The sequence below is a fragment of the Aspergillus puulaauensis genome, chromosome 6 (genome assembly GCF_016861865.1).
Source record: "Aspergillus puulaauensis MK2 DNA, chromosome 6, nearly complete sequence".
Taxonomy (NCBI): Eukaryota; Fungi; Ascomycota; class Eurotiomycetes; order Eurotiales; family Aspergillaceae; genus Aspergillus; species Aspergillus puulaauensis.
In genome coordinates this window covers 1,044,918-1,071,037 of record NC_054862.1, presented here as the reverse complement: position 1 = coordinate 1,071,037, position 26,120 = coordinate 1,044,918, and the positions used below count along the sequence as shown (strand labels likewise).

Below are 26,120 nucleotides of genomic sequence, written 5' to 3'. Positions count from 1 at the left end.
ACCAGGATGCTAGTAAGCCTGATCCATGGAGGTACAAAGTCACACTCTATCAACGAGTGCATACAGCCCACTGTGATCTTCACGAACGTCGTGGCGGCAGGCATCCGACATGCTACATGTGGCAAATTCCTTTTTCTCTTGGTCTGCCATTGCCAAAAGAACGTAAGTCGTACAATTCTACAACGATCGCCTCTAGACTGCGACTTGATGGTCGCGTGACATCAAAGAACGACTTTTTCTTGCAGAGCTGGGGGTTGCGTGCCCTCGTATGGCGATCATGTGTGACCCCCTGTACAGCTCGCCAAAGTTACAAGGTGGACCGTAACGGGCGTGTGAACTGTACCTGTACGCTGCCGTTGCTGTCATTTCTACCTGGTATGGAATTAGTAGCTTGCTTTTCCCTATTACCGTTCATCCGCCATATTGAATTGAGTCTTGGCATGGATGTGTACAAAACCCCCCGTCGTACTACATCATGGCTAGGGCGGGTTGAACAGGGGTGACCTGGTGCCTCGAGTGTAAGTCAGCCCCAAGATCAGAAACTTTTTCCAGCGACAGTAGAGGCATATGCAGATGCAGCGGGCCTTGGAGTAATAATAACCGGAGGAGAGAGCTTATTGTCTTGAACTCTTCAGCTTCACCGTCTGTCAGACAAGCTTGGATCCTCGGGCTCATGCTGGCGGTGAATGCGAGGGTGGGAGTTTTATTCGCAATTGCAGACCGACAGGACAGAGGTTGGGAGGACAATGTTATGTGTCATATCGCAAGTATCTCCTGAAGGGCCAGTGCAGATGTACGGCCCAACACGGTGCAAGGCACAAGGATCACGAGGTTACTGAGATACTGAGTGCAGGCCGATCATTCCGTGGTGAACAAAGTGCCGAAAAATGTACTCCGTACTCTCGCAGTGCCGTGGTAGACTCCAGCATCGATAATTACTGCCTGTATTTGTCGGCAATTGTGGACAAACTCCATCCATGTCCACAAGTACAGACATGGTCATTTACCGGCTTGACCGGCCGGTTTCGTCTCTCCCCGGGCATTCGTTGCCGACCGACGAAATAGACTGCAGAGAGCGGCTGTTAAATACCGGGAAACTCACGCCAGGACTCAAGGGAGAAGGAAGGAAGAGTCCGTGACTCGTGAGACAAGGTGCCCGGTGATGTAATATCACCCGATCGCGAGGCTGCGAAAGTCTCGTCTCCCAAACTTGGAGAATCGGCTCCACTGGCTATCTAAATTTATTCTCGCCAAACTCGAAAAGCGATTCGCTGAGGAGCGAGGGAAAGGAATCCCGGCGCAGTCATAAAAATAACAACTGTCAATGTGGCACTGTCAACTTGGGACTTGCTGCCACCGCCAGTCACCGTCACGAATCATGGTTGTTCCTCCACTGACCGTTTAGCTGTCCAGACTCGGAGTCGTCTTCCATTTCCGGGTGAGTACTAATAGTAATATCGGATCGTGTTGGGCCTTTTCACGAAACACAGGCGAGGAGCAGCGCCTTATTTTGCGCCGGGAATTTGTTCTCTGACTGTTTTCGTGTTGGCGTTGGTTGAAGAATATTTACCCTGGTCCAATGTGCAGGTGAAGTCATTACTGTTGCCCGTGCGGCCTGAGGCGCAGGCACTTTTCCGCAATACGACTTTTACACGCAAATCAAAACCGAGTCAGCTTTGGCTCTTGACACTGACAGTGATAATCCATGTGGCTGGCCTGACTTTTCAATGGCAAGGACAAAGACGGCGGCAGAAAGGAACAAAGCGAGCGGTTTGTCGGACATGTGCCGTGTGGCCGGAGCAAAAGAGCACAGACTGCGGTAAAGAACCGGCCATGCCACGCTTTGAGTTTCTTTCATGCCATTCACCCATGTAAAACCTGGACCGTTCCAAGGTAGGCAACTCCATGGAAAATGGTTCCCATTACCATTTCCTCTTTGCCCCCAAGTTGCATCCATTCGCAGAGCTTTTCTATTTGCTCAGCAGCTTGATGGGCGCGGACTTTCGGACTGCGCCCCGGAGAGTCACCAGTGACGCCAAGTTTTCCAGCAACCAAGTCACTGGCGAGGATCATATTCCTGCGACAGGGAGGTTTCATTATTGGGTCTGGGGCTCTTGGACGGGCCCACATGTGTGATCCATATGGAGAGGCGCCAACTAGGCTGTTGGGCGTTGATTCTGATTGACCGAACCAGTCGAGCAGGCCGGGGGGCAGGGGGAAAGGCACAAGGAGACGTGGGGAAATGACTGCGGTCCGGGTCAGCGAAAGCGATCCACGGTTAATTTTTGGGGGAAAGAGGGTTCAGCATCAAAGAAAAACGAGGGAAAAGAGAACTACTCTGTAATTCATCATTGTTCTGATATTGGGGCGAGCTTGCTCGAAGACGCCGTCCAGAGCAGTTTTGTAGGTGCCTGCACATCATCGCCTTGCTTTCATCATTGCGCTGGTGTCGGGGTCATCGGTGTTCATTGCTCGGTCGCCCACTTACTCGCTTTGTTTTAGACCCGATCTTGGGGTTGCGATTCATTTCCCTTTGTGCTCTTCCCTGCTTGTCATGCTTGAGCCTTGACGGAATCGTGGACCCCGGGCACCGGGCTTTTTCTTGGTCTGGCTCGGAGCCTTATTATCATTCGTGATCGCATCTCTCGGGCAGACTTTGCATCCACTTGGCTGCGTTGTCTTCAACTGAATCGCTCGCAACACTCTGGGGGGGTTGTGGGCTGTGGCTGTCAGTTGTGCTCGCAATAATCCGGGGTATTTTCTCGCTGAGACTGCCTCACCTGACATCAACTTCTACATTTACGCCTTCTCCAACACTTGTCTTTCACTCTTCTTCTGCTAGCTTTTCACCCTCTCTCTTCTCATTGTCCTCTGCCGTGAAGCTAGCGCTTGAATCTTGACCTGTTGCCGTTCGACTCTTCAATCCCCGAGTCGCCCTTAAGCCTCCCTCAGCCTCCAATCTCCCCTCCTCGCCTTCTCTCCCACCGCAGACACACCATGCCTCGTGTCATACCACCCCACAATCAGGAGCAGTTGTTTTAAAACTAACGCCATGGTTACGGGGAACAGCAGTGCGCCGGGAAATGGTATCACTGGAGGCTTGGAGGATGATGCCAGCCTAGGCATCCAGATTACCATCGCGACGCTCGCCGGGATTACTTGGTACAACGCTATAGAGCTCATCGCCCTTGTGTTTGTGACTTTCAGTGACTATCAGGGTCTATATTTCTGGAGTTTACTGGTGTCGTCGTCCGTGGGACTCATACCATATTCGCTCGGGTTCCTGCTCAAGTTCTTCCAACTGACATCGGCAACATGGCTATCCGTCACCTTCATTACTGTCGGCTGGTATTGCATGGTCACCGGCCAGGCCATCGTCCTGTACTCACGACTACATCTCGTCCTTCCTAACCCGCGCGTTCTTCGCCGGGTGCTGGCCATGATCCTCATCAACGCCGTCATTCTTCACTTCCCAACTACTGTCTTCACCTACGGCTCCAATTTGGCAGGCGACAAGGATACCTATCAAACGGGTTACAATGTTATGGAGAAAATCCAGATGACCGGATTCTGCATCCAAGAATTCGTCCTCTCCGCCCTGTACATCTGGGAAACGATTCGCATGCTTCGTCTTGACCCGGATAGAAGTAAGCGCAAGATCATGTATCAGCTCGTTACAATCAACATGATGATTATCCTCATGGACATCGGCCTTCTCGTCGTTGAATACATGGATTACTACATCATGGAAACAATGATCAAGGGTGTCGTCTACAGCGTCAAACTGAAACTTGAGTTTGCTGTTCTCGGAAAACTTGTTTTCCTCGTCAGCAGTCATATATGGAAACAAGAGTCTGTCACCGGCGCACCTGCGGAGCTGCCAGACTTTGTTGATGCCACGCGAGTCACCTCAGACCTCACCCACGCAACCCCGAGAGCACGACAACGCTCCCATCCTTTCATGGACGATGATGACGTCGACATCGCTATGTTTGAACACTCGGGTCCTCCACGTGAATCAGGAACAGGCAACTCGGATATCTCACATGCTCTAAGCGGCGAAACACAGACGAATAACCCTCCATGCTCAGAACGAGACTTTACCGAATCACCCTCGCGACTACCACCCTTACACATCAAGGAATCAACATACCCCGGCTGAATCGACCCATATCCGTTTGTGCGTTTCCTTCCACCACCACTACCACTCCATTCCTAAGATACCATCAAACGAATAATGAACGACGAGATCACGGCCAAACAAAACTCACCGTCTCAAATACAACCGCAAACCAGCAATATTGAGACTTTCATTTAATAGAAGTCGAGGTTTTGGATATGCCGATTCCAATCGGGACTGACGTTGAAAATACAACACCAGCCTAATACCTGTGGAGAAGATAGGAATGTAATCCTACATTCGCTGCTCGGCCGTCTGCATACTGCCATACAAACTTTATTTACGGGGCCCCGAAATAAAGCAAATGGTGTAATCAGGCGGCCAGGCCTGAACCCACAGTGGATTTAAAATCCACACCCATCAAGCTACGTAGCAAGCTCCACGCTTGTGCAAATCGCAAAACGAGAGCAGTCACGAGATCAAATCCAATTGCTACTCCGTCACACTTAGATACTTACTATCTACAGCTTACTCTCAGTCGCGAAGACTTAATATGATCCCTGAAGAGAATCAGGAAGAGGAGGGAAAGGAAACTTTCTCGGTCTCATAAGATAAATTACTTTAAAAAGAAATAAAACTGATATGAATTACTATCTATATCGTAGCATTCTACCTTTTGGCATCATGTTATTTAGCAAAATCTCGCTAGACGGGTAATTTCTGTGGCACATAATAGTTCGTCGGAAAAAATGTCTAGCTTCAAGCTTTGGCATTGCGCTACCTCATATGTATGAGAGAAGCCTGAGGGATGTAAGATATATAATCATACCAGCCGGTATTCGATATGGCATACGTAGAAGGAAAAAGACCGAGAATACACAAGAGCCGATCGATGAGATGTCATGAGACGCTATAAAAAAAAGAATAAGATCATGCGCATCTCATAACCCTTACGCCGAAATTATTACTATGAGAAATCCATATAAGTAGGCTCACCACGGAGTAGTAGCTAGCTAGCTAATCTCAAACGCCTTGCGGCCCTCCACAAGCCCATCGGCTACTTTACTTACACCCACCCAGCCGGGGCCGTACTGTCGTACCTCATCCAGTGCGGGAATGGCGCCCCGCTGATTATAGTCGCTCCAGAGGCAAACGACTTTTCCGGTCAGGGGACCTAGGGTGACACTGGGGTCTGCACTTTCGGGGCTGTACCATTCAACGTCTACCGTCCATGTATCTTCCCATGTACGACTCCAGAGCCGGATTTCTTTAATTCCCTTCGGGGAAGTGTTGGGGAACCGTGGGTCGTATGCGGAGTTGGCAACATGGAAGCCCTTGATTGGGGTGTCAAAGAGAATCTTGCAAGCGCGGGTGTTCTGGCCAGAAATATTGAACTGGGCGTGGCGAGGCTTATCGGTGGGTTTGGAGATTTCGAAGGAAAGCCAGTCTTCCAGACGCTTGTCCTCTGGGACGACCTGTGGAGGAATCCCTGCCCAGGAACACTTCGTTCTATCGCCAAGGGTTTCACAAGTGACGTTTTGTCCCGCTGCACTCGGTAAACCAACGGCAACATCATAGACGAACGGCTGAACACCCGTCAATGACGTAGTATTCACGCCAGTATCAAGATCTACTTCTTGGAGGAAGAATAGCTTCAGCCGATTAGAGTCTGAGAATGGGAAGGCAACGAGGTTGTAGATCAGGGTCCCGGCGAAGACAGCCAGCAGGAAAACCGGAATATGGTAGGTGTACCGATGAATGAACGGTAAAACAGGGTTGAGGAGAAGTGTTGTGAATACGGCAATAGCAAGGTAGATGAATAGCGTAGAGCTTCCATCCTGTCCAGTCTGATTGAGTGCACTGGTCAGCAGTAAGGACAGAGATCCAACCAAGATGAGGACAATCGGAGCGGAGAGAAGGAATTGCAACACCCATAGCCATTTTGGCAAGGATGCGCTCCATCGCTGCTCGAGGCCGTACACATTGATGTCACGCGTATGATCCTCGCTATCTGTTTGGTCTGCATTGTCTGGAGTCACGCGAACGTAATTCGCGAATGTAGTTCGCTGCCGGCTACCAAGCAGTGAGGTCGACTCTGTCGGCTCTTCATCGTTCCCGTCTTCATCTCCCTCATCATCGTCGGACGGTCCTCCAAGCCGGCTACCATAGCTGCTGGCTCGTCTTGACACCGGCCGTAGTTGGTTTGCATAGTCCGATTTCCGGGGCAGGGAAAAGAGCTCAAGATACGAGATCCAAGTAGCCAGGAACGTTCCTGAAAATCCAAAGAAGATAAAATAACTTCCCGCCAGTCCCCAGCGGTCTTGGTAAACAGTAGCAATGACTTGCAGAAACCACATAAGGACAAAAGTCCAGGTGAGGGTATAGACGCGGTGGAACGCAGATGGCCGAGCAAAGTCGGCGACACGGGATACAAACCAGGCGAAAAAGGTCCAGGCGGATATCATCATACTCCACACTGCGTATTGGCTGCTGTGAATAATGTATGGGTTGACCTTGGTGAGCAAGTACGCCAGGGTCACAGCAACAGCGGTTGGAATTCCAAGCAAGAAAGGGTATCTCATGAATCCCCGGTCACCGTATAGAGAGAGCACCTCTTGGCTACCCTCTGGGCGTACCTTCGTTCTGAAAAGATACATTCTATCGACCTTTGTGAGAATGATACTCGTCAAAAGCAAAACCAACGGGGCCACCACTAGGAGAGTGACCGATAGCGCAAACAGAGTATGTAGGCGGAAGAGCACAAACGCGCTCCCGTACAGATCGAACCATACAGCCTGAGACCCAGTACCACTTGCGATCTTGCCGTCAGTCCTAGGCGGGCCCTCAAATCGATCGCTCGAGTCAGACACCAAGCCTTCTGTTGTCGCGACTGCCGTTGACAACATGTGCCACAAGGAATCCCTGCTGGTGTGCCTAGTATCATCCTGATCCGTGTGATACCTAGCTCTCGGCTCCAAAAATGCGACATCGAGACCACGAAGTCCCAAGTCACCCTCAAATACCACATAGTCCGTCTGACTCCGGATCAGTCCTGTCTGGAACCCATCGGAGCCTAGCACAGACCCAAAAGGGTGCTGTGATCGCATATAAGAGGCAGCAACCTCAGCATCAGAGCTGCGAAAGAGCACAGCGCGGCCGCCAGCGCCCGCACCCTCCAAATTCAAAAATGTGTGCGGGAATCTCGACAGCGGATGCTGGCTATATACGCGCGCCCCGTTCAGAAAGTCCTCCTCGCCGTTGTTAAGCAGCACCACCAACCCCCTCCTCGGCTTATGTTCCGGCGTTGTGAAATATTTAATGAGTTGCAGGCAAGTGACCACTCCAATTCCGTCATCTGTCGCACCATATCCCGTCGAGACGCTATCGTAGTGCGCGTTCACCAGCACACCACCCTTAGATTTGGGGCGTCCCTCGGGGAGCTCCCACCATTGCTCTGTGTCATCTTCCTCGCCACGGATATACACAAGTATGTTGGTGCCTTCGAAATAGACTGCGAGATCGTCACGGGCAAACGTCAGGTTCGAGCGCGTGTCGTCGAAGACGAAAGTGTCCGGTCTCTTCTCGTCGGCGTTGGCGGTGTCGAGGATTTCGTCGATACGCTGTAGCAGCCACTCGTGGATCTTGTCGTTTTGGCGCGAGTTATACGGGCGGTATCCAAACGTCAGGACTTGGAGATCGCTCCACGCATCGGTGAGGTTCAGGCCACTGGGGGTCGGACTGGGGGCGGATGGTACGACATGGTGGACGACTAGCAAAGGGATGACGAAGGCCAAATACACGGCCGCGGTGATTAGTGTGACCGGCCAAGGCGTAAAAGCCAGTGGATTCGCCCTCGGCGGTTTGGGGAGATCCATCGGAACTCGACTCCTATCACAGGAGTCTCAAGTTGGCGAGCACTTGCTGTGGCCGCAGATAGCTCAAGCTTGCAAATGCGGAGATGACGGAACGGCAAACAGCGGGGCACGGGATCTGATACAGTACAGATACGCATAGATTACACCATATTGCGCGAGGCTAGGCTACCTACTGGAATGCTACTGTGCTTATACCAGTAATTAGTAACCTAAAATAACCAGCAAACTAATATGATCCGTACTAGCCAGTAGCTGTCGGTTGATTGTCTCTTCTCAACACCAGTATCAATAGATATCTACTTTATTCCACATCTGGCGGTGGACAGTCTGATCCCCACGGGAAATCATTATACTAGTATGTGCCAATCGTCAACAATATACCCACGGCCGAAAAAAGAAAAAGAAAAATAGATAAGAGTAAGGTGGAATCCTCCATATAACCGCTACCAATGCAATGCCCAGATAAAACACAAAAGCCCTGCTTCGAAAGCGATGCTTGTTCCGTGGCCCAAAATATCGACAAGACCTAGAGATAACATCCATGATAGTAAGACATGCTTAACAGACTTAGGAAAAATAAATCAGGCTAGAGGAAAGAGGAAGAAATAATACTGCTGAAAATCACAAGCGCAGCAGAAGGCAGGGGTATCAAGTATGAGGAGGCGTGATGTCAATGTAGTCGTCATCGTGAATCGCGGTGGCATGCATGAGGCCCGTCACTTGGCCCTCTTCCTCTTCCAATTCTTCATCGTCATCGTACATGGTGGCCTCATTCATGTCCCGCTGGGGTGCAGCTTCTCGATTCAGGTGGTCACGAAGATAGTTGACACCATCGCCGCTGAAAACGCAAAAGACCTCGCGCTGCTGGCGAGTGAACTCGGCGGGGGCATCGCGGCAAAACCTTGTCAATTCTTCCCGTAAAAAGGATGCGACTCCGGTGAGACTGAGATGTGTCAGGCGAGGACAGCTGTTGAGCAGCGCATGGATTCCCTGTGCATTACTGGTTAGATATTCGGCTTTCTGCAGTAGAAACAAACAGGAAACTATTAAAAAAAAACATAGAGGGAGAGAGATAACCTACAATCATTGTGAGGTTGATGCAGTAACTCAGGTGTACTCGCTCCAAGCTACTGAACGAGATGGAGTGATCTGGAGTTGGTCGAGCAAGCGCTAGTATACTTGCGTCTGTAATCAACTGACATTTGACTAGACCAATCCGCCTTAGCTTTGGTAAAGTTGCTAGTTGCTGAACACTCCTGTCCGTCAGGCGACTGCAGCACGCAAGGTCGATATATCGGATGCGGTTGCAAGACTTGACCAGCTGTATCACTGCAGGGTCGGTAATGTTGGAGCAGTGGCCCAGGTGAACATAGTGTAGGTTCTTCCCCAGTTTACAGATGGCCCAAACGGCACGATCAGTGATGAATCGGCACTTCGCGAGCACAAGGTTTCGTAAACGCGGGGCAGCAGTGACGATACGTTCAACAGCGTCATCTCTTATACTCTCACATGCCGTCAGATCAAGTATACGGAGACTACCCATTGAGATATTCTTGGGGAGTTCCAGAAAAGCCATATCGTCTATCTCCGTGCAGTGAGCGAGTCGCAGTTCGCGCAAGTTTTGTAGCGTAGTCATAAGGGTCGTCACCGATTTGTTTGTTACTTGCTTGCATTCTTGAAGGTCGATCTCGAGGACAGAAGGGCAATTTTGAGCAAAAGATAGGATCGCCTTATCGGTGACATGAACGACTCCATTCAATTTCAGCTGCGACAGGTTAGATCAAGGAGAGCTGTGAGAGTTAACCAATATGAAAAAAAAAAAAAAAAAAACTTACTCTTTTGAGATATCGGCACTGCTGCGAAACAGCAATCAGCGAATCGTCTGTGACCTTTGTGCACCCAGTGATATTGAGGCCCTGTAGCCGGTGACAGTTTTCTGCCACTTTGAAAAGAGTGTGGTCTGTAAGAGACCGCAGCTCCGAAACATCCAAAGCCTGCAAGTGCCGGCTACCGTTAATCAAATCCGATACCCCATTGTCAGTAAGTTTGCGGCAATTTGTCAACGTTAAACGCTCGATCCGATTGCACTGGGAAAACGGGACGACAGTCCCATCGGAAACATCTTCCGTGAGGGCGGAGAGGTTTAATCGCTTGATGAGGCCTGAATACAGGAAGAAGCTGTCTTCCTTCCCCACGGAAGCCGTGATCTTCTTGAGGTTGTCCCAGTTACTGCACGACGGCCGATGCCAAAGAAGTCCGACACAGTTTACAGCCCACATACGACACACCAACAGGCAACTCATCAGATCTTTTGGGGAATTCAGCTTCGAGAAGATAGATATCAGAATCTCCGGCGGGAAGTATACGATCAGCGGTAATCTAATAGCTGGGTCGTTTTGAATATGTGAATCGCGCGAGTTTCCGCCTCCGATCGATGACTGCGAGTCATTCGGCTGGATTGTGAAGAAATCGGTATCATCATCGGCGGCACGTTCTGGAGACGTTGAGTCTGAGGATTCGGAGGGGGCTTCGCTCGAGAATCGCGTGGGCTGTCGGGAGTGAGCCATGGTGGCGGGCGTCAGGGTTGGATGTGATTGCGGTCTAACAAAATTCCTAATCGTCCACTTGTCTGAACTTCAAAGCGACATGGACAGGCGTATATCCGTAGGTGGATGCCACTTGACCTGCAGAGAACCCCTCTCAGTACCGGTAAACCTCTGTTGGCCGAGAGTCGACCGATGGCTATTGAGCCGGGCTGATGTCGAACAAAACTGTGGAAAACGCGGAGGGTTCAGGTGCGAAGGAGACGGTCGGAGGCTGGAAGGCTTTATCAAGGGGATGCGCGTTGGGCGTGCCTGCGGTGAATGCACAATAAAAGCGATGGCAGGGAGTTCGAGGAACGTCGAAGGGACAGCAGCGACTCGCCGACTGCGGATGAAGGCAGGGGGAGAACAGGATCTCGGAGAGTAAGATGCGTAGCCTCCCGAGTCAGAGTCGCAAGGAGCTCAAAGTCCTCGATCTTGGAGGGGTCGAAAGGCGATATTATTAGCGCAAGCTCAGGCGATGGAATGTGATTGTGACGACGCCAGGATGGGGAAGGCGGCGGCTGCGATCCAAGGCGGGCGGGAGGGGGACAAATGAAATCACCGGCTCTTTCAGGCTTCGACCTTGGGTGCCCTATTGACCAGGGACTCGACTGGCGCTTAGATCGATGGCTGCATCGAGAGGTGAAAATTACTTTGTTGAGAAAAGAAAGAAGGCAAGGAAGGGAGATTGATGATTGAGTAAGTGGGGAAGATCAAAGAGCGATGGCTGCTTATGAGAATGCAGAAACGGAGAATGAGAATCACGGTCCTAAAGCGGCTGATCAATCTTGGACCTGACTCTCTTGAACTCAACTGAATGTGGCAAATGGACATCATGCCCGGGCTTGTTTATAAGCATGCTGACGCGATGACCTTGTCGCCGGTCATTCACTCCCTCGTCCCTCTAATGAAGTGTTCCCTAGCCCATGCAATACATTTGTGAAGATCGAAGCGGTGCCTTGATTCTACTACACTTTGCCCTATATACTCCAATAGTGTCCCTATTCTATCTAAGTACCTTGCGTCTAAACGCGGATCCGTCATGACCGACTTCCTCCCTTCGCCCAGTCGCGGAGGACATTCTTCCTCAGCTTCCCTGTGCTGGTCTTTGGAAGCTCCGGGACAACCTCTACTTCTCGTGGGACCATGAACTTGCTGATTCCGCTAGTGTTCTTAGCCCAATCAACAACATCCTTACCCTGCAGTTGCCTTCCTTCTTTGGCAGTGACAAAGGCCTTTGGTCGCTCCCCCCAGTGGCTATCGGGGACAGCCACAACACCAGCCTCTAGAATATCAGGATGGGTGACCAACATCGACTCGAGCGCAACAGACGAGATGTTCTCGCCTCCTATACTATTGTCAGTGTGATGGGAACGAGAAACAAGGGGATGGACAGGCCGACCGCTAATAATAATGTCCTTAGCCCTATCAAGGATCTGAATTGCCCCATCGGGATGCCAGACAGCCAAATCTCCTGAATGGAGGACACCGCCAGCGAATAGTTTCCGCGTAGCTTCGGCGTCCTTATAGTAACCCCTGGCGCAGATATTACCGATAAAAACAATCTCGCCGATTTCCTTTCCATCCCGTTGTACATCGATGACGGTACCCTCCGCCACTTCTGTCTTGATCACGCGCACCGGGAGACTGGTCAGGAAGCCATGTCCTTGCCGTGCCATTCGCCCGAACTTCTCTTTGCGCGGGAGAGTCTCCCAGGATGGCATATGGTATCCTTTAGTTATAGGGCCGTATGTCTCCGTCATACCGTAGACGTGAACGGGGTGCAGATTCAAGCCAGTCATTTGTTCAAACAAATGCGGTGTCGGAGGGCTCGCTGCAACAGTGACATGCACTGGCTCTGATAGTTTCTCAGCCTCGGGAGAGTTACAGAGTATCGTATTCACCGTCGGAGCCGCGTTGAAATGGGTGATATTCTCTTCCTTCAGTAGCCTCCAGATCTGGGGGTAGTCAATCTTCCGTAAACAGTAGTGAGTCCCGCGGACCGCCGTAACAGCCCATGGGAACGTCCAACCTAATATCACGTCTCAGTAATGCATGATTTTGAAGAATAATATATTAGACTCACCCATAGCATGGAACATCGGCAGGATCCACAGATATCCGCAGCGCCGGCCTTGATAGTTAAGCCCGGATTCAATGATATTGCCCATAGCAGCTAGGTAACAACCACGATGGGTATATTCAACACCCTTTGGTCGTGCTGTTGTTCCACTAGTGTATGCTAGCGCAACTATATCATCCTCAGACGCCGCCTGGCTCTCAAGAGCACTCCAACCATTTGCGCCTGTGTCGCGATCATAGTTCAATCCTTCGAGAACAGCTTCGTCAAACGGCCCAGCTAGTTGTCCCTCAGTCGCATCTGTATCCGTGTCCACAATAATCGGAATATTCGGCTTCGACGATCTAAACGAATGTAACAGCGGCAAATACTCTTGGTCGGCGATAATAACTTCGGCGTCAGAGTGCGTAAATATATAAGCGATATCGTCCTCCTTGAGTCGATAATTCACAGCTAGATGCTTATGTTAACACCTAACTACCCTATTCAGGGGCTCCAAATATCGTACCAACATTGACAGCCCCCGCAGCGGCAATCCCGAAAATCGACTCCAGAAACGCAGGTGTATTGGGACACAGAATCCCAACCTTCTTATACCCATGCTTCTTAAAGTAGTATGCAAGTCCCCTAGCTCGATCCGCCGTCTCTAGGTACGTTCTGCGCAGCACTTGGTTATTGGCGGTGATGTGGTAGATTGCCTCGGCCTTGCGCAACGACAGTTAGCGAATCTACTCCAATCGGTTTTCGAGAAACAAAGATGCAACTCACTTCTGGCTCTATGGCCGCAGCTCTCGGCAGGAAAAACGTCGGCGATAGCGTGTGGAAATTAACATTATGTCCTGGACGGTTTACCGAGGCCGGCGCAGCTGTGCTGTTGGCGTCAAGCGGTTGTTGGAAGTGGCCGAGGAGGCTAGAGAGGCGGGTTTTTACGCCGGACATCGAGAATTAAGAATCGGAAGGGATAATGGCAACCACTGGAACAAGAACGAGAGTTGATGTTTGTCCAGCGGGAGAGCGGGAATCGGGAACAATTAATACGGCGGACAATGTGCCGAGTCGTCAGCTCCGACGAGCGTGAAGGCCCCCAGTCCAGTCGGGGGCGGGCTCGGTGGAGTGCGGGGAAAGATTCGCACAAGTCTTGATGGCAATTCTGCGGAGAACCGGATCCCTCTCCGGGGGTCATCGATTTACGCCGGAATCCCTCTTTCATCACGCCGGGGACTAAGTATTTTCGATCTACGATCAGAAATTGCAAAATTTGAACAGTCTGCCTTTTTTTTTTTATTTGATAAAATGGAGACGGAGGTGTCAAATCTGATGGTATACAAATTTTGTGCGGATTGCGGCTACCGCTCTCTTTCCGCAGGGTTTCCGCTATCCTTCTGTCCGCTTCGGCGGATCCAACCCATTACCTAGGTACAACATTAACCCACAATGGCCATTTTGTTGATCTTCATGATCAGGTAGAACCGCCAATGGCAGTGCTACTATTTCTGCACAATGGAGATCACCGGATCCGATCACACCGGATCCGCTCCTCGACAGTAAGACGATGGGTGCTAAACACAGGGAAGAACCTCATGGTACTGGTGTAGAAACCTCATAGACAAAAAAGAGCGACACAAAGTATCATACTACTCATACTTTATATTCCCAGGTCCACGATGGGTCGATTAATTGCCGGGCGGCTGCCTGCACGGCGCAATTCATACGAGTATAACTTTATATAGTACCTGCAAACACCATACCGAGGGTCAAATATCAAGTGCCATCATCACCTACAAGAATATGGACTAAGAAAAAAATCGATCGGCAATATGAGATATATAAGAGATTAGCTCATTTTGGTTTTTAGAAATCTAGAAAATTTTCGGCCTTCCCTAAAGGCATCTTGGATCAACTCTTATGCAACGGACGTGAATCGGACTCATAAAATAGTAGATTGAACGTATAAAAGGCGGATTGCAGTTCATGAACTCTTGAAAATTTCTTGGATTAAACCGCCACGGCGCGAAATAACGGGTTAGCTATTTTGAACAACCTTTTCATCCCAAGCGACTCTTGTATTGTACTTTTGTTTTTAAAGACGACACCGGTCTCTCCAGCCTCCCATGTACATCGCAAACATGTCATGTTGTGGGATCCCATGGAAAGGTAGGAACAACGAGAAAAAAAGGTCATCGGCCAGCTTCCCTTTCCAACTTCGCTGAAAGTTAAAACCGTTCGCGATCTCAACCCATCCCATCAAAGACACAAGCAACCAGCCGCACAACCAGGTATAATCTAGAATCCGTACTCGGCGAGCTGGTTCTTGGTGTTTTCGCTAACGCTCGCCGACTTCTGTGCGTGAGCAAGTTGGCGGCGGGCAGCCTTCTTGCGTTCGTAGTATGCACTGCTCTTAACCTTCCGTCGCTCCTCAAGTCTGGAGAAAAATCAACATTAGTCACTGTTCCAGACACTACACCACTCATCCGGAAAATATGAAAATACGTACCTGGCAACAACGTCCTGGTACTTCCAGCCAACCTCGTGGCTGAGTCTGCCGACGGTGCAGTACTTGCGGCCGGGGCGGAGACGGAGAACGCGCAGAGCCTGGGGGACAACGACGCGCTTCTTCTTGTCGTAAGGGGGAGGGACACCCTCAAAGACCTTCAGGCGCTCGATAGCAGCAGCACCGCGGGCAGTCTTGTGGGGAATCATGCCGCGGACAGCCTTGTAGAAGATGCGGGAAGGAGCGCGGAAGTGGAAGGGACCACCACGAGTAGGGTTGAAACGGGTGATCTTGCGGAGGTAGGCGTGGTACTTGACTATTGTCGTGAAAAAAACCCATGTCAGCCGTTTGTATTCCAGATGTGCGAGCATCCAAGCATTTGCATATTCTCCCCATCTATCCCATTCCATGTTGAAAGTTCCGTCTTTTCCCCAACTTCCAGCCATCCCGTCCAAGTCTCAAAACAAACGGAAAAAAAAAAAATTGAAACAAATTCGAAAGGGTCGGAGAAAACGTACGCTTCGCACGGAAGAACTCGCCAGAGATGTTGAGGGCTTCACATCTCACGACGACGATCTTCTGGCCGTTAAGCAGCTGCTTTGCAACAGTGCTGGCCAGGCGACCAAGGAGGTGTCCCTTGCCGTCGATGACGACCTATAGATTCATCCAACACAAGTCAGCGACTGCAGTCTGTAAAAGGGTTCTTTGCCCTGTTGCAAAGATATCACGGTCGTCGAGTCATCGGGGAAGCGGTAGTACGCACCACTGGATCGGTAGAGGACATCCTGCACAGTCACCGGTTCAAAAGGAAAATATCCAGCGAAAGGAAGAGCACTGCTCTAGGATACTCCCTGGGGATGTATGTTGTCGGCGGTTGTTGTCGTTGTGGGCAGGTTCAACGCACACAACGGAGTCGGATGTGGTTCGCAGGTTGGCGGTCGCTAAGCGAGGGCGGCGATACTTTTGTGCGGGAGATCGCTCGAGGGTCTTAGCCCTAACCACCAATCCCGCTCCTGATCACGTGATGTTCTAGCCGTTGCAAGATCAAGTTTGCCTTCACTAAAGTCAAGTGGCGAATCAGCTCACTTTTCTACTCGCGAAGAGTGGAGCTAACCTTATCGCCTCTTCCTCCTTACGGTGTACTCCGTACAGTGTACACCACCATACAAATAATAATGGTGGACTATGACTGTCACTCTATAACGTACGATGGTGAGGCGACTTCGCTAACTCGACAACCCACAGGACAGCCATACAAAAAATAGCATTCATCATTGCCTTAATTACTTCAGTAGAAAGTGAGCTTCGCATCCCGGACTCCCCTATCAATAACTTCCGTCAATGTCCAGCGTGGGGGCTCAGTGGCATTCTTTCCTGTCAATATTGCGCCATCCAGCTTGGGCTTTTTCAGCCCGCCGGCTTTCCCGGAAGAGAATTTAAGCTGCAGTGCTTCTCCAACCTCATCACATGCGTCCAGAACACTGTCAAGGTCGTCCTTGGTGTGTGCCGCAGACACACACAGTCGTGCGCGGGAAAGCTCCAGTGGGGTAGCGGGATATGTCACAACGACCACCGAGATCTTGCGCTGCAGCATCTCTCTAGAAAATGCCGCCATCTTGGCGGGATGGTACAGCATTAGCGGCACGATTGGCGAGTCGTCGTGGCCGTATACGATGAATCCGAGTCTTTTCAAGCCTAACCTAAGGTACCGCGAGTTGAATGTCAAGCGTTGTATTCGCTCTAAACCCTCGCCCGCGTGGAGAGGATCTTCGTCTGCGATCAGCCGAAGTGTAGAAGAAATCTGCGTGAGAATTGGGAGTGCTGGTGCTTCGCCGTATACTTGGCCAGCATTGGTGCAGCGTAACTTATCAATGATTTTCTTGTCTGCAGCGACGTAACCACCATTGGCTCCAAATGATTTGGTGAATGTTCCCATTAAGATATTAACCTCAGCAGGATCAACTTTGAAGTAGTCACACACTCCGCGCCCTTGACTGCCGATTGCACCGATCGAGTGTGCCTCGTCAATGAAGAGATAAAACTTGTATTTCTTCTTCAACTCCAGAATTCGAGGAAGGTTGCACATTGTTCCCTCCATTGAGAATAACCCTTCTACTGCCACCATGATTTTTCTCCACGGCCGATGAGTTCGCGGCTGGCCTTGAGAAATGGCTTGCCTCAGCTTCTCTTCGAGACTACTCATATTGTTGTGTGAAAAGACCTCGACAGCTGCTCCTGAAAGCCTTGCACCGAATCGAATGGAGGCATGGTTAAGTTCGTCCGATAAGATCAAACACCCAATTTCTACAAGAGCTGAAAACATTGTAGAGTTTGTTGCAAAGCCAACTGAGAACACAATTGCTGCCTCTTTCCCGACTAGCCGCGCAATCTGGGCTTCTACTTCGACTAGCAGTTTCGTGGAGCCTGGATATGGCCCTGCCATGCCGATTCCATCTCGGCGAATAGTCTCTTCCACTGTATCGGCACAGGGGCCTTCTGACTGCGCAAAACCAAGATAGTTGTACGAGCTTAAATTTAGCGTATTGGTCGATGTACCGATCAACTGAAACTGAACGTTATCCTTTGTTGCCCGATCGAGCAGAACAATATACCTGCCGGGAACACCGGATATAGGTCGTACAAAGCAATCGTTGATTCTCTGCTTCATAAGTCGGGTATAGAAACTCTCGAAACCGTCATATAACGAAGCATAACCATTTTGGGGTTTCAGATGTTGGTAAGCACGCGGTTGGAACCATCTGGCAAAAAAGTCCTGGAAATGGCCAAGGAATATCAGGACAAGAAAACTGATATAGGTTGTCAAGATAATGAAGTAGGGAGGGTCGTCGACCACCGGGTTTGATATCTCACTCCCCGAAACCACACTGGTATAGAGGTGTGACTGGTCACCCAATGGCCCGAATTCTGCGTGTTGTCTTGACAACCTTTCGACTGATTCTGAGGGTTGATCGAGAGTAACTCCGGCAGTCCCGGTTGTGTCATTGAAGCATCTTGTCACAGCCCGAAAAGATACAATGGCCGATGTCTGAGTTTTAGTCGGGTATGACGCACCATCAGTCTGAGTGCAGATTTGGGGATCTTTATCGAAGCGCGGTCTTTCTTTGCGTCTCCATGGGGCCATTGTGAAGATTAGAGCGTCGGCGACGATGATGAAATGAGACTTACGCCAGACGGTATGTACAAACGCCCTGCATATAGTATGAAGCTGTTTTTAACTATCCGATAGTAGTCCCGAGAAGTTCATCAGGGGTCTGCTTGATGCTGTTGCTCCTTCTAAGCTTCTTCCCGTTATCCTAATAGGCAGGTGCAATAGATACCCAGACCCCGACTAGGCTGGGCCCAGCTCTTCCCTATATTTATAAATGAAGAAAAACAAATCTGAAGTTCATGATAATGGTCGGTTAGAGGTTATATTGAATGACGACTGCCTATAGAATATATAATCAAGGTGTACACCCAAATAATAACACAGCAGCATAGCTAATTCACTTCCAAATACTCAACAAACTTGGCTGGCTCTTCACGAGGTTGATTGAATATACTGTGCGAAATCACAAATATGGAGGGCCAGAACCAGACGGTATCGGACCACCACCCCCTCCGGCATTCTCACTCACGACACCTCCGGACGAGGTTAAGGTAGCGGCGTAGGAAACGGACGAATCGTGATTGGCAGATACATCGACTCCTAAGGTGACCCAAGCAAAAAGGCCATCTTCAACGGAGTCGCCGAGCAGTGCGTATTGGAAGAATGGATCAGAGTCGCTGTCTTCAGTCTCGACTATGACAACGTGGTCGTCTGCATTCGCCGTTATGTCCACAGTGTTTGTGTTGTAAGGGGAGGTCGCCTCGATTTCATCTATCAAATCCTGATCAAAGAACAGTTGCCCAATATGGGGGACGTAACCGCCAGTGAGCGTGTTGTTGGGTAGAACAGTCGCGTTAAGATGAGCGACAACATGAATATGTGTCGTACGGCCACCATAGTGGCCGGGGAAAACGGTCTTAAAACCTGCAACCCCATCCGCATCGGTCTTCTGGATGCCACGGAGGAATGTCTTGTCAAGATTGGAGTCATCGTCACTATCGCCGTTCATGCCGCTTTGCACGCCGGAATAGACACCAGTCGAGTTGCAGTTCCACACATCCCAGTAGAGGTCCTTGATCGGCTCGCAGGTATTTATATCAATGAATTGCCCATCAAGATAGATGGGAACACCATCCTCCCCATCGCTAATGTCATAGCGGATAAGCTCGCCTTTTACCCAGAAGGGTCCGATTTCGCCCTCCGGGGCGAGGATGCAGACTGGGTCGGCGTCGAAAAGATCCTTCGCGGGGGTGTTTGGGGTAACGTGAAGGTCAGAGTGGTGTGAAGTATTCAGGACCTTGTCGGTGTCACGGGGCTCAATGGCGACGGTTCGTTTCCTGTACTTCTCGATCAGGGCTGCGCGGCGGGCTTCAGCACGGGTCTTGACTCCACGTGCCTCGAGCTTGTCCGCACACTGATCCAGGGTGCTTCGGGCACTGCGCAGGAAGTTACGCTTGCCCAGGTAGTTGAAAGAGTTGGACTCATGAGCGCCAGGATGGGCAAGAGCAAATCCGGCTGTGGCAATGACTGCCAACTTGCAGATTTGAAGAAGATGCATCGTTCAATTTTGAAAATCACGAGCTCGGAGGATTGCTGGTTAATGAGCGGATTGAAAACCCGAATCTACCATGATCACAGTAGCCTTTATATACCTCAGTCGCTTGGCAAACAAAGACCTTGCCCCGTGTACTTTCTCATCAGTCGCAAGTTTACTCCCATGTCCTCCGCTCGTCATCGCCGTCGTCAGCCATTGTCTAGGGCTTGAAACAGGAGAGCAATCTCCGCTGAAGGAGGTAAAGAGAAATGACAGCCATGGACACCAAATAGTAGATGAGGTGTGGATGCTGATGAATTGCATGAATCTCATTGATGGAGGAAGAAACAGAGCCAGGAACAAGGATGTCGATCGTCGAGTGATCTGCAGCGTGGGTTTCCCTCTGCGGTAAGTAGTTCACTTAGCGCCGGAGCAAGAGCATTCCCGCTGACTCATCCCCACCTATAACCTCGACCATGTCCCTCAAGCTCAGACTCTCAGTCGGTAGCTTCTCCTCATATCTCCGTTGAACAGCTCCACCTTCAACGGTTCTTAGCGCCTAGTGGCCCAGAATGAGTGATCCGTCACCAACTCGGCGTGGCGGCAGGCTACGACGGGCCTGTGATCTCTGCCAACAAAAGAAAGTACGTAGGTAGTTTGGCAGCCTGATGCAAGGATACGTTCCTTACCTCGGATAATGGACAGATTCGATGTGATAACGGCAAGCCCGAGTGTGAAAACTGCCGTCTGTCTGGATCCCATTGCACCGTGACACGGAGATCACCTCCAATACGGAGTAACACCAAGGAGTACGCGAAAATGAAGCCCTACCATGATCTTTCCGTTACTAATACTTCCCCAGACGACTTGCGGAAGCTAAATCGCGAATACGGGAGCTAGAAGCATCAGTTATAACCCAGAGAGATTTACAGAGCCCCTTTCACGGCGACAGGTCTGCAGGCTCGTTTGACAGCCTGTCTCCTGGGTATTTAGAGGAACCCCATGATGTTGAAACTACGCTGGCAATGTTTCAAACGCACATTGCATTGTGTGGAGTTGGAGCTGCTGGCTCAGCTGAGAGGGACTCCTTCTGTTCACTTATTCATCAACGAACTGGTTGTGACTTTGATATTGATAAGTTTTTACAAGGCTTGCCAAATGCCTCTGGGATTCCGAACTCTAGAGACCCAGAAAAGACTACATCACAAAAGTGGCCTTCACAAATCTTGGTTCAAACCTGTATACACCAATTTGTGAAAACAGGCCTGTATTCAGTCTTTCCAATTGCCAACGTTGAAGTGTTACAAACATTGCTCAATCAGAACATCTTGGACCACCAAACCCAACCCACTCACATAGCCAACCTGGCTTGCTTAGTTGCATTCACAGCTTTAGTAACAGAACTACATCGTCTTGAACCTGCTTTCTCTGATACAGACCCGGACTCCTACCTCCGGGCTGCACTGTCACTGTTGCCCCGACTGTTGATGGAGGCTGCTAATTTGAGGACCCTCGAAACATTTACCCTTATCGTGAGTTTTTGTCACTACTATGGTTTGGAACGGATCTTATTATTAACCATCAGGTCACATATCTTCTGCCCATCGGTCACACGAAAACGGCGGATTTCTTACTAGCAGTCGCCGTCCGAATTCTCTATAATATAGGGGGAAACCGTTATTCTGTGATTCTAAAGCCCGAGGGAGGGCATCTACGCGCTATATTCTGGCATTGTTATATTCTGGATAAGGAACTGGCTATCCGTTTTGGACGCCCGCCCTTGATCAACGACATTGACTGTGACTTACGGCTGCCTGACAACTACATTTCGTCCTGGTCGCATGACCATTTCTTCCATCGCCCACTATCCTCTCAGATTCTTCTATATACATCGGATCTTCGCCTCGCGCTGATCAAATCAAAGATCTATGCTCTCCTCTACTCCGATCACGGCCGGGCACAACCTGAGGCCAGGCGCCTTCAGTATATTCGCGAATTAGATGAAGAATTGAACGCTCTAAAGTATAGCTTTCCTTCTAGCTGCTGGCCTGATGTGTTTGCAACAGGAGACTCGCCAGATTACACATTCCATGATTTAAGCCTACGGGGAGTCAACCTGCACCTCGAGTACTACTTCTGCTTGGGCAAAATCCACGGAGCAAGCAACGCTTACAGTCTGACTTCCCCACATAGCTGGTCTTTCCTGCCTTCTAGCGCCGAGCTCTTCTACCAAGAATCACGAACCATGCTGTTATATATATCTCGAATACGACGGTTCCTCAACTGGCATACTTACTGGTACGTGGCGGGCTTCCACACCCCAACGAGAAGCACTAACCCCCGTTTCGTCAACAGGATCCATGCTCAGTTTATATTGACCGCTGTCGTATCACTTTTCCGACACCTCATCATTTCTCCCATGGCGGACACCTTCATCAGAGACCTCCAGATCCTGGAGAATACAGCGGAGACCTTTTCCGACCTTGACCGTGAATCTCGGGCTACACGCCGTTTTGCGCCTTTCTTCTTCACCTCGTGCTTCACACGGAAACTGGTATTCCTCGCAAAGCAATCTTCGCGACAAGCCGGTGGTGGACAGCATCAGCGAGTACGACCCTGATAGAATCCGAATGATTACATAACCCTCCTTTAAAAGCGGCAGCATGTAGTGTAGTGATCATCCCTGGTGTTGACTGAATCCCAAGTCATCTTTACACTTCTCCACTACACGCATAGTATCACGCTCAACCACACAACGAGAGCTAAATGAGTCATCTAAGATATCCACCTATATTAATCTAATCTACCGACAGGTCCCGACGCAAAGTGCTTGGAAATCAAAAACATACAACAACAGCAATGCATCGAAAAACACGGTTCGTTTGCGTCTCCGATACGCACGGCTATACGCCATCTGAGGCTGGCTTTAGACTCCCCGTAGGCGACGTCCTGATTCACGCAGGAGACCTGACAAATCAGGGAAGCAAACCCGAGCTTCGCAAAACCATGGACTGGATCGCGGCTGCAGACTTTGAAGCCAAGATTGTCATTTGCGGTTAGTACTAAGTGCTCGTCCCCAGTCGCAGTATGGGTAGGGCTTCACACAAGGCAAGGCTACCTAAATAGGAAGCTCTGCTGTATTGTCTACCTACCGGTACCTAAATCAACAGGTAAACTAAAGCAGCAAAATACAGGAAACCACGACATAACCCTCGACACGCCCTTCTACAAACTTCACGGACCAAGATTCCACAACAAGCAGCCCCAATCCCCATCCGAATGCATAGACATCGTCACCAAAGCCTCGCCCTCTATCGTATTCCTCCAGCACCAGTCAGCACTAGTGCGGCTGCGCCGGCCCAATGGGCCAAACACGGTCTTTAAAGTCTTCGGCTCGCCCTACTCGCAATGCGAGGGCCCCTGGGCCTTTCTATACGAGTCCAACGAGGCTGAGAGCCTCTGGAGCCAGATTCCATTGGATGCTGATGTTGTTGTCACACATATGCCGCCACGTTTGCATTGTGACAGAGTGTCTGGAGTGTCGATGGGGTGTTTGGGCTTGAAGAGGAGGCTGCAGATGGTTAGACCTTGTCTGGCTGTTTGTGGCCATATCCACGAGTCAAGGGGCTTTGAGCGGGTGCGTTGGGCCCCTGTATCCAAGGAGGCTGAAGGGGAGGGTGAGAATGCCGAGGACCAAATGGTAAAAGGTGTTCTTCCGCCTCAGGGAAGCAAAAAGCAAAGCCTTGTTGATATGACAGGTAAACGAGCCCCGAAGCTTGATAATGACGGGTTTTCCGGGGCAAAAGCTTCTTTCCCGTCGCCAGACTCCCAAGACGTCGTTCTACTTCCGCCGCACAACCCCAAGGAGGATCATGGATTCTCAGATTCAGACACGCTATCTGAAGCTCAAAATACTGACACATTGGGGCTCCAAGCGCAAAGACGCGAGACATGTGTTGTCAATGCTGCTGTCATGGCGTCTAACTGGCCGCATCGGGGAGGCAGGAAGTTCTATCCTGGCCCAATAGTTGTTGACCTTGAGCTGCCCGTTTGGACGGAATAGTCGCTATAGTTACACCGTACTCAAGTTAACTGGGCCAGAATGACGATATGATACTAAATGAATGCAATGGACTGACTACCTACGGTTCGCACCCAGGTTATTCCCCATACCTGGCAAAGGGCCCTTACGCCTTGACCTGCACTTTGACGTAGCTCCTGAAAACCTGCTTGGACGTACACCGTGTATTGTGATCTACCGAGGCCTCGAACCACTCACTACGTGATCATCTGTACCAGTTGGATGATCAACACTTGATTGCCGAGCGCCCGCAAGAACACGAGCAGTGACATCATAGGCTCTGCACCGTAGTCTACTCTTCATGAACAGGTGCGCTGTCAAATGACCCCAGAATAGAATAACTAGTAGTAACTAGTAATAATAATAAGAGTAATTAATAATAACAAAATATTTCCAACATTTTGCAGATCAATAAACCCAGCCATGCTCGCAGCTCCGCCCACGCTCGTTTCTCCGTTCTCCGTCTCCGTACTCAGTGAGTTTGCGGATACTAGTACAAAAAGGCCCCAGAATAAGCGCTGCAAAAGCGTCCCAGCGTGCTGACAGCAGGGCTGAGCAGTGCATACGCATACTACGTACTACACCGTAAGTAGGTAGTAGGTAGTAGTGGGATGGGGCGCCGAATGGCTGGGCGGCCTCACGAGAGGTCGACTAAGCCTGCCCGGAGATAGATTCTCACGTTTAACGTTACGACGCACCTCTGCAAGCGAGTAAGACAGGTAGATACTTTGCTCAGATAGGTTACATCCAGCGGAAGGGAAAAAAAAAAAAATCCTAGGCGCGCAATATACCCTGTTTAGACTGTATGAACGTGCGTACAGCCTAGGAGTATTTACTGGTTGTAGTAGGACGGTACACTAGTTCATGGTAGCCTACTTGGGGGTTTCGAGGCATCGAAATCCCTCATCTTGTATCGAGTAAGTATATCCCGCATTGATATTGCTGTGCCTTTTGTGAGAAGGGTCAGGCTTACGACCTTAGGGCCTATATCCGGGTACGTCAGGATGGGTGCAGCCGCTATCCGCCTGTCTTCCTGTTTCTTTAGATAGATAGACTCTCGGGTCTAGGCGGGCGAGACCCAGCATAAGGAATCGTCCGGCACGGACAGACCGTTAGACGATCTACAGTGATGGCGAGCTGAGTCCGTGCTTCGGCGCCCCAGGGACGATAGGCGAGACATGTCTCCGCCTTTATGGGTGAAGCTGTACACCGTATGTTGAAGACATTCTTTGCGGCTGATTACAGGAGATTCTCGTATATAGATACTTGCGAAGAATAAGTATGAGTATCAGGTCAATCAGGCGGCCCCGCTAACCACGCATAGATTTCAGCCATGGTACACGCTTCGAGCGGGTTGTTTCAATGTACCCCCAAACATGCCCACGCCCCCAACTTCAGTCCGACCCTTATCACTCGAACTGAGCCTATGGACCGCAGAGCAAGCAGCTGCAGACAGAGAAAGCGCCTGTGCTCATAAAAGCTAAAGGCTATCGCTCCTCGCTGCTTCAATAGCATGCACTCTAGCAACGAGGCGTCCAATGAGTCCAGCACGTAGATTAATAAAGTTACCCCTCTCCCCCCCCCCAAAATTTGGGAGCTGCATTGATCGCCTAGTTAGGTGACTTACCAGGCGTGCGCCTGCATATCATCGCTGCGAACTCCTGAGCAGAGTATTGGTGCAAGTTGGGGGCGCGACGGCGCGAGGGCGAGTTGATCGAACAGAGAAGCATTCACGCTTGCATGCTGTTGTTATTTTTATGATCCTGAAGGTCGTGGGACATATGATGCATGGCCCCGGGGTCAAAGTGTCTTCCCTCTTCGTATCTCGGTCCGGGTGGAGGGAAGGGAAATCACCTCAGGATATCGCGAGGCGAACTGTTCCTCCAGGGTAGGTTGGTGATGGTTGCCTCATATGATACAGCGGGAGGAAATCTAGTCAAACTCTAGGCTAGCCCGTGAAGAATATGTCTTGGTGCCGAGATGGTGGGGGGGGATTGGAGGCTTGGATGGACGAGGAAGGAGCAAAGAGCCTCGCGTCCTCTCTCCTTGATCATGAGGTGCATGATGTTTCGGATTCATCTAGACTCTCGTTTTTCATGTTTTCCTGTAGGGGGATCTTGTTCTTATTGCTCGAGGGGAAGGAGGGTTGACAATCTCAGAAACAGGCTATCATGGGGCTATTATTGGATGTGGTGTGCTCAGACAGTGAAGCACAACATCGGACTATATTAGTTCCATGCCAGGA

At 50.3% G+C, this 26,120-nt stretch overlaps 9 protein-coding genes across 9 annotated transcripts; 3 read left to right on the top strand and 6 right to left on the bottom strand.

The window, feature by feature from the left end:
* Positions 1 to 3,052: 3,052 nt before the first annotated feature.
* APUU_60448A (uncharacterized protein) lies at positions 3,053 to 4,162 on the top strand (the record flags this gene model as incomplete). The annotated part of the gene is made up of 1 exon (XM_041693689.1): positions 3,053 to 4,162. One exon carries the CDS (start codon positions 3,053 to 3,055, stop codon positions 4,160 to 4,162), a length of 1,110 nt encoding a protein of 369 aa, XP_041559594.1.
* Positions 4,163 to 5,133: 971 nt separating this feature from the next.
* On the bottom strand, positions 5,134 to 7,995 carry APUU_60447S (M28 family metallopeptidase; the record flags this gene model as incomplete). The annotated part of the gene is made up of 1 exon (XM_041693688.1): positions 5,134 to 7,995. One exon carries the CDS (start codon positions 7,993 to 7,995, stop codon positions 5,134 to 5,136), a length of 2,862 nt encoding a protein of 953 aa, XP_041559593.1.
* Positions 7,996 to 8,643: 648 nt separating this feature from the next.
* On the bottom strand, positions 8,644 to 10,562 carry GRR1 (putative ubiquitin ligase complex F-box protein GRR1; the record flags this gene model as incomplete). Its single annotated transcript, XM_041693687.1, has 3 exons — positions 8,644 to 8,985; positions 9,077 to 9,760; positions 9,831 to 10,562. The coding sequence occupies 3 exons, from the start codon at positions 10,560 to 10,562 to the stop codon at positions 8,644 to 8,646; spliced, it is 1,758 nt and encodes a 585-aa protein (XP_041559592.1).
* A 1,058-nt stretch (positions 10,563 to 11,620) lies between these two features.
* APUU_60445S (putative AMP-binding domain protein) lies at positions 11,621 to 13,599 on the bottom strand (the record flags this gene model as incomplete). Its single annotated transcript, XM_041693686.1, has 5 exons — positions 11,621 to 11,928; positions 11,983 to 12,612; positions 12,667 to 13,113; positions 13,169 to 13,364; positions 13,429 to 13,599. 5 exons carry the CDS (start codon positions 13,597 to 13,599, stop codon positions 11,621 to 11,623), a joined length of 1,752 nt encoding a protein of 583 aa, XP_041559591.1.
* A 1,344-nt stretch (positions 13,600 to 14,943) lies between these two features.
* Positions 14,944 to 15,935, bottom strand: RPL16B (60S ribosomal protein uL13; the record flags this gene model as incomplete). Its single annotated transcript, XM_041693685.1, has 4 exons — positions 14,944 to 15,082; positions 15,155 to 15,467; positions 15,670 to 15,805; positions 15,915 to 15,935. 4 exons carry the CDS (start codon positions 15,933 to 15,935, stop codon positions 14,944 to 14,946), a joined length of 609 nt encoding a protein of 202 aa, XP_041559590.1.
* A 504-nt stretch (positions 15,936 to 16,439) lies between these two features.
* Positions 16,440 to 18,293, bottom strand: LCB2_2 (putative serine palmitoyltransferase 1; the record flags this gene model as incomplete). Its single annotated transcript, XM_041693684.1, has 1 exon — positions 16,440 to 18,293. The coding sequence occupies one exon, from the start codon at positions 18,291 to 18,293 to the stop codon at positions 16,440 to 16,442; it is 1,854 nt and encodes a 617-aa protein (XP_041559589.1).
* Positions 18,294 to 18,723: 430 nt separating this feature from the next.
* Positions 18,724 to 19,818, bottom strand: APUU_60442S (intradiol ring-cleavage dioxygenase; the record flags this gene model as incomplete). The annotated part of the gene is made up of 1 exon (XM_041693683.1): positions 18,724 to 19,818. One exon carries the CDS (start codon positions 19,816 to 19,818, stop codon positions 18,724 to 18,726), a length of 1,095 nt encoding a protein of 364 aa, XP_041559588.1.
* A 548-nt stretch (positions 19,819 to 20,366) lies between these two features.
* On the top strand, positions 20,367 to 22,414 carry APUU_60441A (uncharacterized protein; the record flags this gene model as incomplete). Its single annotated transcript, XM_041693682.1, has 5 exons — positions 20,367 to 20,438; positions 20,500 to 20,603; positions 20,657 to 21,326; positions 21,380 to 22,092; positions 22,150 to 22,414. 5 exons carry the CDS (start codon positions 20,367 to 20,369, stop codon positions 22,412 to 22,414), a joined length of 1,824 nt encoding a protein of 607 aa, XP_041559587.1.
* A 239-nt stretch (positions 22,415 to 22,653) lies between these two features.
* Positions 22,654 to 23,857, top strand: APUU_60440A (metallophosphatase domain-containing protein; the record flags this gene model as incomplete). The annotated part of the gene is made up of 2 exons (XM_041693681.1): positions 22,654 to 22,849; positions 22,989 to 23,857. The coding sequence occupies 2 exons, from the start codon at positions 22,654 to 22,656 to the stop codon at positions 23,855 to 23,857; spliced, it is 1,065 nt and encodes a 354-aa protein (XP_041559586.1).
* Positions 23,858 to 26,120: the final 2,263 nt, after the last annotated feature.